Source organism: Pholcus phalangioides, unplaced genomic scaffold (assembly GCF_987345545.1).
Source record: "Pholcus phalangioides strain wild (caught in Gottingen) unplaced genomic scaffold, Ppha-v1.0 ptg000015l_1, whole genome shotgun sequence".
In the NCBI taxonomy this organism is placed as follows: Eukaryota; Metazoa; Arthropoda; class Arachnida; order Araneae; family Pholcidae; genus Pholcus; species Pholcus phalangioides.
The window spans coordinates 3,684,083-3,697,265 of record NW_028301608.1 but is presented as its reverse complement, the minus strand read 5'-3'; the positions used below and the strand labels follow the sequence as shown (position 1 = coordinate 3,697,265).

At 32.0% G+C, this 13,183-nt stretch overlaps 1 protein-coding gene across 4 annotated transcripts in view; it reads right to left on the bottom strand.

Annotated features, from left to right (window-relative positions):
• The window catches only part of LOC149075268 (uncharacterized), a 67,043-nt gene that overhangs the window by 13,215 nt on the left and 40,645 nt on the right, over window positions 1-13,183 (bottom strand). For all 4 annotated transcript variants that reach the window (XM_089242590.1, XM_089242592.1, XM_089242591.1 and 1 more), the window contains 2 exons: window positions 8,424-8,603; window positions 7,953-8,225 (listed from right to left, as the gene is read on the bottom strand). In XM_089242590.1, coding sequence (XP_089098716.1) covers window positions 7,953-8,225; window positions 8,424-8,603 — 453 coding nt within the window. The remainder of the gene's footprint in view (window positions 1-7,952; window positions 8,226-8,423; window positions 8,604-13,183) is intronic.

Genomic DNA, 13,183 nt, shown 5'->3' with positions numbered 1-13,183 from the left:
GTTTGGCATCTTTAGCGCTATTTTGGCCTCCTAGAAATTTCTCTAAAAGCGTCACGGCAGTGCTCTTGATAACGTTGTCATCGCAGTGATTTTGTTGCTTAAACACTGGCTGTTCGACAGTGTCGTCTTAAGGCATTGTCGCATTAGATTCACAAAAATAAGATCTGGTTGAAATTTTCCAGAATTCACGTGGTAGGGCCTCAGAAAAATCTCTTGGCCCCAGAAAACCAGTGATGCTCTTAAGACGGCCTGGCTGCTCGAGCACTTATGGCACATTATTTTAATACAAAAAATATATTTTATATTCCGAAGAAGGGATCAAAAACTCCAGCCTTTTTATAATAATCAGTTCCATGCATTAAGCTGAAGCCGAACACTGCTCGTATAAAACATTTTCGACCATGGCCCCCAGAAGGATGGGCTACTACACCGCACACCAACTCCGGTCATATATCCCCATACGGTAATTTCCAACCAGTGGAGTTGGGTGGGAAATGAAGGCTCCATCCATCGGTGGTTGCCCTAGCCTTGGTATGTAAAGAACTTGCATCGAATGTTCTATGGCCGGATTCGAACCCATGGACCTTGATGGTAACCTTCGTAGTGGCAAACAAGCTGAAGACGAAGGATGGGCTGACAAAATCCAGCCTATAGGAGAATTCTTATAATTTTCTTTTTTTTCCCCCCACACTGTAAATTCAGAATGGGCGGCCGGTGAGAGATCCCAGCCAGGATCCCTGCTGCAGCATGAGAGGACCATTCTTCCGATGCCCTTAAGTATGGCCCCCACATCTTACAGCTGGGCTCTCAGATTGGAATCTTCGACGGGTCACTCTAAAATGAATTTATAGTTGTAAAAAATGATTAGAATCAACCAGGGCTCGATCCCTGTCAGCCCTGCCCTTGGGGGAACATGCCCTTAAGGTGGGTATAAACGTAACTGCAAACTTGACAAGCAGGCATGCTCAATCTTTTTATTTGTCACTACTGCATTTGTCACCTATTTAAAAAGCCCATATGAGTAGCTTCTGTCGAGAAAGTAAAAAAGGAAAAAAGATGATATGGCTATAAGAGAAGGTAAACAGAAGAAGAATGGCTAATTGCTAGCAAGTGGCATTCTCTTGCTGCAGTATAAAAATTAAACCGGAAAAAATGCCATATAATTTACAGTAGTAATAAATTATTATTATTATTATATTAATAATACTCCTTTTGTATTAAATTATTAATTTAAAGTAATTTAACAATTTATTTTATTATATATATTTTAGGAATTTAATTATTTATTTAAAGTAATTTCACTCCCTTTATTATTAAATGATCAATACTCCCTTCGAATTTTTTTTTGTATCAAATATTTTAGTTCAAAATATTAAATTTAATAAAAATTCAAAATTTTTAAATTAAAAAATTTACTTTACTTCCAAAATTTATAACAATTTTCGAGTACATCTTTTAACAAACGGCAACACAAAAAGCGCAGCTCACTCAAGCGTGAAGGCTGACGGAGTTCACTGAAGTGTAAAGAATACCCGCATACCGATTTACGCCAAGACAGCCTTTACTGGCAACCCGGGATAATTTTTATCCTTTCCCCGCACCAAAATGCATTTTCTCCAGAGAGGGGGGGGGGGTTCGCGTAACTCTTCTCCTGATCTGAGGACTATACATGCACTTATATATAATTGAACAATAGTTTTCAATCAACTACAAATTCTTTTTACATGGAATTTTCTATGAAATGTTTGGGAGAATAATTCTAAATCAGGGTGAAAAAAAACCTTTGTTGATTGCCAAACTATTTTACTAGTAAATGAAGTATATCACTCAAAAATTTCAGATATCATCCATGCATATCAATTTGCTTTTTGTAATCAGCAGGTCGAGTTTTCGGGTAAAGTATGAGAAATGACCCTACCCGAGAAGTAAAGGAAAAATCTCTGAAAAAAAGTAATAAACAAAACAAAGAATTGTTGAAACACATGAGCAATACGCTGGGAAGATTTTTTAATTTCCAATATGCAGTCAATTAAAAAATCAGTTGCATTAATTGTATAAGAGCATTAATTACAAGTTAACGCTCAATTACATTGGGCAGGTTTACTAACTATTTTCCGGCAAGTAAAGTAGCTGACAGTGAACCGGTTTCAACTAGAGCAACAAATTTCAATTACACAGGACTAGTAACATCTCTCACTAGATGAGCGAGCAACTAATTTTTTCCCCTTTCTTCCTACACACTGTCGTTTTTCTTTTTTACTGCGAGCCAAAGCGAAAGGAACAAAAAAATAGCCACACCCATATTGCACCCGAGAGATAACAAAAACGCTGGAGAGTAGCGAGAGAAGTAGCCTACCGTTCAACTTTTCTCACACTAGCAGAGCAATAAACGAGTTTACTTGATAATGTTATTGCACAGAGCGACTTTAGTAGCAGTGAGTAAAACCACAAGCGAGTAGCTAGTAAACTCACCCAATATAATTGAGCCTTTTTTTTTAGAGAGGTTTCTCCTCATCAAATTTATTATGTGCCAGCTATAGGTTACCATCAAAGGTCCATGGGTTCGAATCCGGGAATAGAACATCAGAAACAAGTTCTTTACCTACCGAGCCTAGGGCGACCACCACTGGATGGAGCTTTCATTTCCCACCCAACTCCACTGGTTGGAAATTGCCGTATGGCGATATATGACCAGAGTTGGTGTGCGGCAAAGTAGCCATAGGAGTATGTAGATCTACCAGGGTAAAGGAGTAATCACAGTTCTACTGTACTTGTAAAATGAACCAACCCCCCTGGAATAATATTTTCAGACTTCTGCCAAATTTTATAATGGTATCCAAATTGCATAGCTGTAGCTATTTTTGTGAATAAATTATCACAGGTTGAAAGGTATTTCTTACATAGTATACAAATAGATAAATGAAAGGAAACTAGAATTTAAAAGAAACAGAAATTAATGTTCATTTTATTCTTATTGAGACTAGGTACACAAAAGTCTAAATACAGTCAATTCCCACTTTAACAATTACCAATTATAGCAAAAATCTCATATTAAAAAAACTTTTCTAATCCCCCAGATAAGTTTACATAGAAATATGAAGATCTGTAATTCCTTTATAACAAAATTTCATTATTATGAAGTGATTTCTCCAGCATCTTGGAGTTCATTATAGATAACACCAATATTTAAAAGAAAAAGTTTTGTCGAAAAAAACAAATGTGGTACACACTACTACATGGGTTCTCAAACTACCTGCCACTAACCTTTGCTAGGAGCAGTGACCCGACAAAGGTTTTTCAAAGAGAATCTTTGTTAAACTGCTCTGGGGAGTCGTGGATAAGCATTGATTAGGCTAGGAGGTGCTGCAGGTGGAAAAAGATTGAAAACCCCCTGCATTACAGTAATGATTGATCTCTAAACAATCCAAGCTTTTGTATGTCTGATAAGTTTTTGAAGAATTTTCAACGAACATTTTATCAATAACTTGAAGTACCACTGTGTATGGAACACTAAGAGTTTCAGTACTAAATAATGGCATTCTTGCATATTTATTATTAAAAAGATTGGATATAAGTGAATAGTTCATACATGACTAGTTTTTTTTACTAGTAATTTTTTTCCACCTCACTCAATTACAATGATTTAAGGATAATATAAAATTCAGGATATTCTTACCATTGCTTTGAAGGAACTAAATGTTTCATGAATTTTGATTCAAAACTTATACTTGATAATATTTTATGTACTAATACATACCAAAACTAGCCCCACTAATATATACTTTATATATTAGTGGGGCTGCTCCGATCAATTGTTAATCACAGTTCAAAACTTTTAGTTATGTTAATTGACTTGATCAATCCAATTAAAATTTGAGTAAAAAGTTTGTAATTTAACATATGTTTAATGAAACCAATTAGATGTGTCTTAAATTATGTACCTCAATATAATATTTTGGATAAGTGGCAATATTTCATCATGGGAAAATACACAAAGTCCATTCAATGAAAACTGATGATTTCAGTTTCAAATTGAGTTTGATGGGAGTTTTAGAAGACAAGACCAAAATTCATTGTCTCCACTATGCACAGTAAATTTTCTGTATCATTGGAAGCATCAGCTCCTCTCCTCATGAATACCATTTAGGAAAAGCTTTTACGAAAGTAATAGTATGATTGAAAGTAGTTTCAAAATCAGTGACCTAAAATAACCAATTTTTTTGAAAAAACAACAAGATCCAAGTCATTAGTCATACTCTTTGAAAGTAAAAAAATTCAAGGATTACTCAAGCACTTTTCCAGGCAAAATTTCACAATTCCAGGACATTCATATTTAGGTTGATATAAAAATCGTGATTTTTTTTTTAATGAAATAAATTGGATTTTCTTAATTTAAATTTAACATTTACTCATTTTTAATTTTGAGTTTGAAATGCTAATTTACTAAAGATATATAATTTTTTAAAACAATTAGAGTTCTCATTTCAACTTGTAGGCAATGTCAAGTTCTAACAGTCTTACTTTAAAAAAAAAGGTATTGCAGTTTAATATTCAAATGACATTTAAGCAGAAATAATTTTATGTTTGAAACAATATAGAAATGTGTCTTCGATAAAAAAAAAGAAAAAAGAAAGAAATCATGTAATCATACATCTAGGGTGACTATATGACTTGTATTTCGTGGGACACTCCTGATTTTCATGTAATTTTGGCCATCCCAACTATTGCACAATGGAGAAAAAAGGCAAAAAATTATAAACGAACACTTTACGACCCAAAGGGATATAAATAACCTACTATGGGTTGTACTAATGAATTACATAGAAAATTTCTTGGCAACATACAAAGGAATATTCTATTACAATAGCTGCAGCAGGCAAGGCACACCAAATACATTGCTTTCCAAAGTTATACTATAGTCTGATGTGTTACATTACGGATATCCAACAACAAACATATATATAAATTTATCTCCTTAAAATTAACAAATTCATTAACCATTGAATGAAACAAACTGCTCAATATTTGTTATTTCGTGTACACGATCTTTTATAGCCATTTTAAACACATACAATGATTGCTGCTGTCTAATAATATCAAATTCTCTACATATTCTCAGAGCAAGAAAACATTGATTTTTTGAAAGTAGTTTTTTTAGGTAATGGTTAGAGAGAGAGATGTAAAAATAAATGTAAAAAATATATGTAATTTCGCAAAAAAAAAGTTTTAAAATCAGGAATTTTGCATTTATTCATAAAAAAAAATTATAAAAATCAGAAATTTTGTATTTATTCGCAAAAAAACATTCAGATCAGAAATTTAGTATTTATTCACAGTAATGAATTCTAAATGAGAAATTTCACATTTGTTCACAACAAAACCCCTCTCGAATACATAAACAAAATAGCTGAAATAAAAAATTTTGTATTTATAAAAAAAAACCCTTCCGTATTACTGGAAGTACTTAGTTAAACTAACATTGTAGTATAACCCTTACTTTCTTCTAATTTAACCAAATTTTTCAAATGCTTTTCTGTAGCATCTTTTTCCGAAATCCCAAAAAGTTGAATATACAGCTGAATAAACTTATAACATAAACCATGGACATAACATAAACCGTGGATATAAGATGCCCATAACAAATATGGATGTCATATTTCAAAAATGAGCAACCCAATTAAAAATGTGATTGCTCTGTGGATATAACAAACCAAAAGAATGGTCTTAACTAAGAAAATAATCCGAGTATAACATACTGCTAAAACATTCTGGAAAAAGTAAAAAAAATAGACCTTTTATGTACAAAATTTACTGTACGCGGGTGATATCTTGACGTTTTCTCACAAAAAAAACCTAAATTTTTTCATTGCCAGAATAGTCATATTTCTCATCAACAGATGGCATGGAATATAGGACTTTAGCGCTACCTGTCGAAAATAAATGTAACTATTTTGGCAATAAAATTTTTGGCATTTAATAAAATCCTGTCATTCTGTGAACACTGTATCATCCATGTTTTTCAAACTACTAGATTTTTACTTGTTTTTATTACTTTGTGATCTTTTTATTGGTGGCGGTGATTACAGAAAATTGTTGTAAATCAACTCAGTCACTATTGAAAAGCTCTGCTAATTCAAGTGTATTGATTGGTGATATAAAATTCATAATCATCAGAGAGGATATATTTTCCGAATTTTTAAATTGTACAATACTGTCAACTTCAAAGGGAAAACCGTTTGCATTCAACTAAAAAAAATCATTAACGTTTCCAAAAATGGCTGCATGTTTTGGTATATCTTGCATTTTCTAATAAATTTTCATACCTTTTCAGATATCAATCAAAAACTATATTCATACTATATTATTATAATATTATGTATTTCAATTATGTGTTGCATAAGCTTATTTTTTTCACGAAAATCTCAAAAAGACCTATATGCTATTGCTACGTAAGCTAATTCCAACGCCTCACTTATAGCCTACACGTTGGTTATTACAAACACTTCTCGAATAACAAAATGGAGCTTTTTTATAATCAAACTCGACTGTATTCACATCTAACATGTCAGAGGGGAAAGAAGTGACACTTGTGGTTTCCCTTTCAAGCATGCTCACAAGTGTTGACCAAAATTACAACTTACTTCAGAAAGTGTAAATTACCTAGATTTCGCTAAAAAAGTAGTAAAAAATCAAATTATAGCATTTATTCGTCAAAATTGGCAAATTTTGCATTTATCACGGTTATTTCATAAATACAAAATTTACGTATCCCTAGTAATGGTATGCGATATAGATGTTGTGATCTCACAGTGCTTCTTTGTATATTCACTATGGGGTACCAATCTGGATTCTTATACATGAATAGTAAAACTTTATACAAATAAAGTTGACGTATATTAAATTGGATTAATGATACTCTATTAATGTAAAAATTATTGGTTTGTAGAATGTCAATCACGAAAACAATCATGAAGATGATTTATAGTATAGATGAAAATGCCCCATTATTTTCTATATATTTTCAACAAAGCCTATTGAAATATTCTTTACTGAAACTAAGTATTACAATTATTTTTCCAATCCTATGAATTATATTATGATAATGATGACTTTAAACAGTCAGCTGTCCAATTAATTTCTCTTTTTCCCTTTTTTTTTTGAAACTTTGAAGCTAATAAAATGAATTTTCCCGATTAAAATTTTTTATGAATATATTTAAACTGACATCTTCATGTTCTTAATTGTTTTCTTAAAATCAAAAAAAATTACGATAATTGAAATTATTACTGATTAGTTTACAAAATTGAAATAATTAGATTAAAAATCAGCACGATGCATATGCTGTCGTAACCACCTGACTGGTTAAATATACAAATAGAACGCCACAACAGGCAAAACGCCCAATGAGGTGGCTGAGAAAAAGATGCCCATAAAAATATCATGGATGTCATATATTTAAAAAATATAGCAACCCAATTAAAAATACAATCAACAAAAATTGCAAACAATATATACACATGATATGAGTATTCATTTCATATATTTGTATATGTAACGAGGTGGCTGAGAAAAAGATGCCCATAAAATGAATAATATTTATTTTATAGCATGAATTAGTTATATGGTTACAAAAAATATTTGATTAAAATTTTATAAGTTGATTAAAAATTTCTGATTAACTGGTTGAAAATTTTAATCAATTTCCCAGCCCTACTTTATTCACATTATCTTGGTTTAGGATCTAAGGAAAATTTTTAGCTTTTCAGAAGTTTGAACTTCTGCCAAAAATTATTCTATAATGTTACCCAAATTACATACTTGTAGCTATTTTTGTCAATAAATTAGCTTAGGTTGAAGGTGTTTCTTATGTACACAGTATACAAAAAAGATAAATGAAACAAGAATTTGAAAGAAAGAGAAAAATGAAAAAAAAAAAATTCAAATATCCATACCCTTTGGTGGCACAGAGCTGGTCTTATCATCATCCACCACTGCAGGTAAGGTAGATTTAGGTGGTGAAGGAAAAAGCACAGAAGGCCTCACAGCATCTGAGTGCTTCCCTTTGAAACTATCTGAAGAAATCTCTGAAGGGGCACCAGCCTGCAGCCAGACCTTCTCATTGCTGTTATGAGGTGGACGATGAGCCGTTCTACTTGCACGACCATCTGGAGGTAAACCTGATCTTGATGAGTCTACTTTAGGTTTTCGTGATGAGGCTGGCCTTGCTGTATCACAAATAACAATAAAACACTTATTATTGGATATGCATAAAAATTCTGATAATTCACTAATCCATCTCAGGTCACCTCTATTAATTTTTTTAAAAATAACCTATAAGAGATTTTTGATATAAAAAAGTTAAATTTTAATTTGTTACATTTCAATTAAAATCTTCAACAAAACAAATTATCAAGTATGCATACATGAGCTCTTTGATTTGGTCTCATTATCCACAGATTTTGAAGTTGATTTCTTAGCATAGGCAAGATGAGCAGGCACTGGGACTGGTTGTCGTTCTTTAATAGGAGGTGGAGGTGCTGTTTGTGGTCTACGCTGAGTTTTCGGTTTTCTGCTTTTTGCTGGTTCAGCCGACTTTGGTCTCTCTGCATAGCAGGAAATTATTTTAAAAAAAACTATATGTTGACATATTTTTCTCATGCAAAGATATTTTTTTAATGGCCATTCATAATATTTTAGTAACTATGTACTGTTAAATCACAAATTTCATAAAAGATGGAGGTTGAAAGAAGTAACATTCACAGAAATAAACAAATATTCTTTCACCTCATTTACTGTATCATCTATAAGGAAGTCTAAGAATTAATCAAAACCTATGTGAAACTAAAATTTCTGAAAGAAAAACACATGACTGAGTTTTCAGAATGTGCTGAGTGAGGATTTTAATTACAATCTATTTAACATGTGAGGAAGATAATTGGATGATGTCATGGATAATCATCATATAACTAAAGGATAAAGTTGAATTGGCAAAAGAAACTAACTTTGCTCTAAAGTTGGAACCACCAAACAATATCTGGCATTTATAAGAACAGTACAACCTGACTTAATAAACTCTGATTAAACAATTTTCTCAATTTAATAAATGCTTTTGAAATTACTATGACTATATATGTGACCTTAAACTTGATTTAATGATTTTCCTAATTCAACAGATAAAACTGTTGGTTCTGTCAGATTCATTAAAGCTGGGTTTTACTGTATATGCAGTCAAACCTTGCTCTATGAAAATCCCTGCTTATTACAAACCTCCAAACAGACCAAAATTTTTTGTTTCATTCCCATATAGGAGATGTTCTATTATTAGATTAAATATAGTGGACTAAACTTATGGTCCCTTGAAGTTTGTTACAACAAAGTTTGACTATATCTAAGAATAAATGATACTCTTGGCTTCTAAATCTCATGATTAGAGCTCAGACTTTTATGACCTAAAGATGAAACATTGTTGCTGACAGGTTAAAAAAACATGAAAACATGAATTTCAAGTTTTTCAACCGATCAGCAACGACATTTCATCTTTAGATCATGAAAATCCAAGAACTACTCATGACTAATGTTTCAAAATCAGATCAAAGAAAGAGCAATAGAATTTAATTTCCATTTGCTTTAAGTATCAGCAAATTCTTCAAGTCATAATACAACCGCACTTAAAGCTTAACCAAAGAAACTATCCCCTTAGTCCCTGCATTGCCTATGAGAGACAAGTCAGAATTTTAGAAACATCTACCTAACTAAACGCTAGTTCACAGAGAACTCAAAACTAGTTCTAGGTGTTGTAAGCATTTGGTAGTAACATATTCATATTTATCTGTTGGCAGAAACAAATTTTAGGCAGTTTCAAATTTAAAAATAAACAAAAAATTCAAAATGACTTCCAGAACTGAGGAGGATAAATCATGTTGTTTTATATTCTGATAATTTTACTCTTATCGTTTCATTTGAACAGAAATCGAACCAAATTTATGAACTGTAAATAAATTTGAATCGTAAGCATCATGTTGAAAACTATGAACATTCCAATTCATCTGTCGTTATGTAACAGAGAAATATTTTAGTGATCTTTATATTAGACTCAAAAGTGGAATATACTTGTAAAAAAAGGTTGGTAAAAATAAAAGTTTTTTTGAAAAAACTAAAAAACCGGTTTTTTGTTTTAAATAGTATTAAAATTAAAAACAATAAAATTTCTGAAAAATCATTCAAACTTCTAATAATTAATTAAAATAAAATGTTTATTACTGTAATTAACACTATTCCCATATTAAAATATAAGAAATATTTATTGATTAATTAACAAAAACCAACTTTTGCAATTTAATTATTTTTTGCTTAACTCAATGGATTACTTTGTGTGTGTGAAAATTCTTTTAATGTTATTATTAATAATATAATATAAAGATGATGGTTTCTCCAGTTACTTTCGGTATGCTTAATTAGGAAGCTATTTTGCAAAAACTATAACAAAAATTAGGTGAATGTAATATATTTAATGAAGCATAAATAATGCAGATTAATTAGCAATGATTTATGATATACACAGTGATTATAACTATGGTTCTGATTTCAAAACACTGTAAAAAAAAAAAAGAGAACGATTGTCAGAATGACTTGAAAATTGACATGAATATTCCTGAAGAAATGTAATTTTATTTGGTAAAGGGGAAAAAATACTTAAAAGTGTAAAATTAATGGCATCATCCAACACGTGGGAAATTTGCTCACAGAATGGGCAAGATAGCCAGTCAGGGCAAAAGGATAGCTTAATTAGCATTGCATGATTTCATAATTCATGGAAACATCACAAAAAAGTGAAGTAATTGAACAAATAACTATAACTTACTCAAGAAATGTTAAATATGTTGTCCACCATGTTCTGGCTATGAGGTGAAAGCACAAAAACTATTGTTCAACAACAGATCAGAGTATGCCATGGTCATGATGTGGATGTGATTGCAATTCACCTTTATTAAACCAAACCTGCCCCATCAATATTTCTGAGGAACTTCTAACATATAGGGAATGCGCTGCAGCTTGCAATTCACCAAAGTTTGCAATCCGACCACTGTTCATAACATTTTGAGTTCCCCCCCCCCACCCCGTTTTTTTTTAAAAACCACTTGGTTAAAACCAAGGTTTAAACCAAACAACCCTGCTTGTAAATAAGAAAGAACGATAAAACTAATAGAAACATAATTGTTTCAATTGGTGTACAGGTCTTAATGAATGTCAATCACTATTAGTAATTCAGCTCATTTTGTTTAAAAATACTGCATTTCCCTTCAAATCATATATTGTATTTTTAAAATGATCATAATGCTTTGTGGGCTGAATAAAATTTTCGAATGGATTGGACTAGTCTTCAGGTAATAGCTTGTGCCCTTATGATCTATACCAGTGTTTTTTGACCTGTGGTCTACAGACTCACTGGGGGTTTGCAAATACTTTGCAAGGGTTTTGCAGGATATTTATTTACCTTTTTTATAAAGTATAAAATTCAAATAACCAAGAAAAACAACTAAGGAGATCAAAGATCCTGTACGGGTTATTACAAGAAAGTTACAAGGTGTTACAGTAAGTTTACTAAATAAAATAAGACTTCTTGTGAATAAAAATTAAATGAAATCAAAATTATATGTACAGTGAAATCTTACAGATAACTCAACAAGTGGATAACTCGACATCTATTTTTCCCTTGGTTGGCCCAATACTAATTTCAATGAAGGGAAAACTTTCTAACTGAACACATGTTTGGCTCAACTTCGCTTAAGTCGACTATGATTTTTGTCCCTTTACCACAAGTGGTTTTTACAATTGCCATGTGTTACAATTCTAAGAATTTTTTCAGTGGTGTGTGGGTACTTCGGTAATGCTTTGTTTCTTTGTTCTATATGATGGTGCGTGCATGTGAAGAATGAATGTTTGAAGCCTCTTGGCCAGCCTATCATTTTAGTGGCGTTTCCAGGACAGGTCTTTAATGCTTTTCATGGTCAAAAGTGTAGATGATCCCTAAAGTGTGGTGTGATCCCTATTGGATGTTGAAATTGTCAGCAATTTCATTAATTATTCACAATTATTTCTTTGAAGATTCCTCCCAGATTAAGTGTGGAGAAAGCATAAATAGCACTACGGGTGATTTTATCGACAATGAATTTGTGAGTATTGATGCTGATCTTGTATCTTCAGTTTCGAAGAAATAGAGTGCTTCATGTGCTTCAAACAGTGCTTCATGTGCTTCAAACAGTGCTTCATGTTTCGAAGAAATAGAATCACAGAGAAAGTTCAGATGAAGAAATACCTGCACCATCTCTCCATGATGCATTAAAAACTCTAGATGTGATACGTTGCTTCCTACGCTGTCAGGAAAAAGCCAAATAATCGCGAGATAAACTGAATAGTGTAGAGGAATTTTTTTCTCTTTGGAAGGAAAAACATGCAATATACTTTATTTTTCATGAGATAATTTTTTTTTATGTTTTAATTCTATTGTGAAACAACTCCAAATTAAAATTAATGAAAATTAACATTTTATTAAGTACAATTGTTAGAATATATATAATTACGTACACAAAAAATGATCAGACAAAAATTTAGAGTGACACCCTGCTAACTCGACATCCGCTTAAGTCAACATGTTTATTGATACTTTTGGGGTGTCGAGTTATCGAGAGTCTACTGTATAACACTTGTTACAAGTAAATCAAAATGTTGATAAGAAAAAAAAACCCAATTAAATTGATAAATAAAAACACAAAGGAAAATAAAACAAAAAGGGAAGGAAAAATAAGTCCCAGATTAGAAATGATGTTTTGGATAAGATCATCGAAAACACTGAATCTACCCAGGAAACTGAAGATTACCCAAATGGGAGAAAACAAGAACTCATCTTAAATCCAGTGGAGCAATGCAGACTACAGTGGAATGCTGGGTCAATGGCTGTGGTTCTCCAGACCCAGGGAGAGCATTCTTCGAAAGTACATACAAACCAACCCTAGTGGACATCCTGTGACTCAAGGACTTTTTTTTATTTCAAACCGAGCACAACTCATGTCTATCACCATCTATGGGCGATTTACTACCTAGTGAGTTGTGCTGGAAGTGTAGCTGTGCGTGTACCTAACAGTCTGAGTGTGTATGTAGATGTAGTGTTGTGCTTGATTTTTCA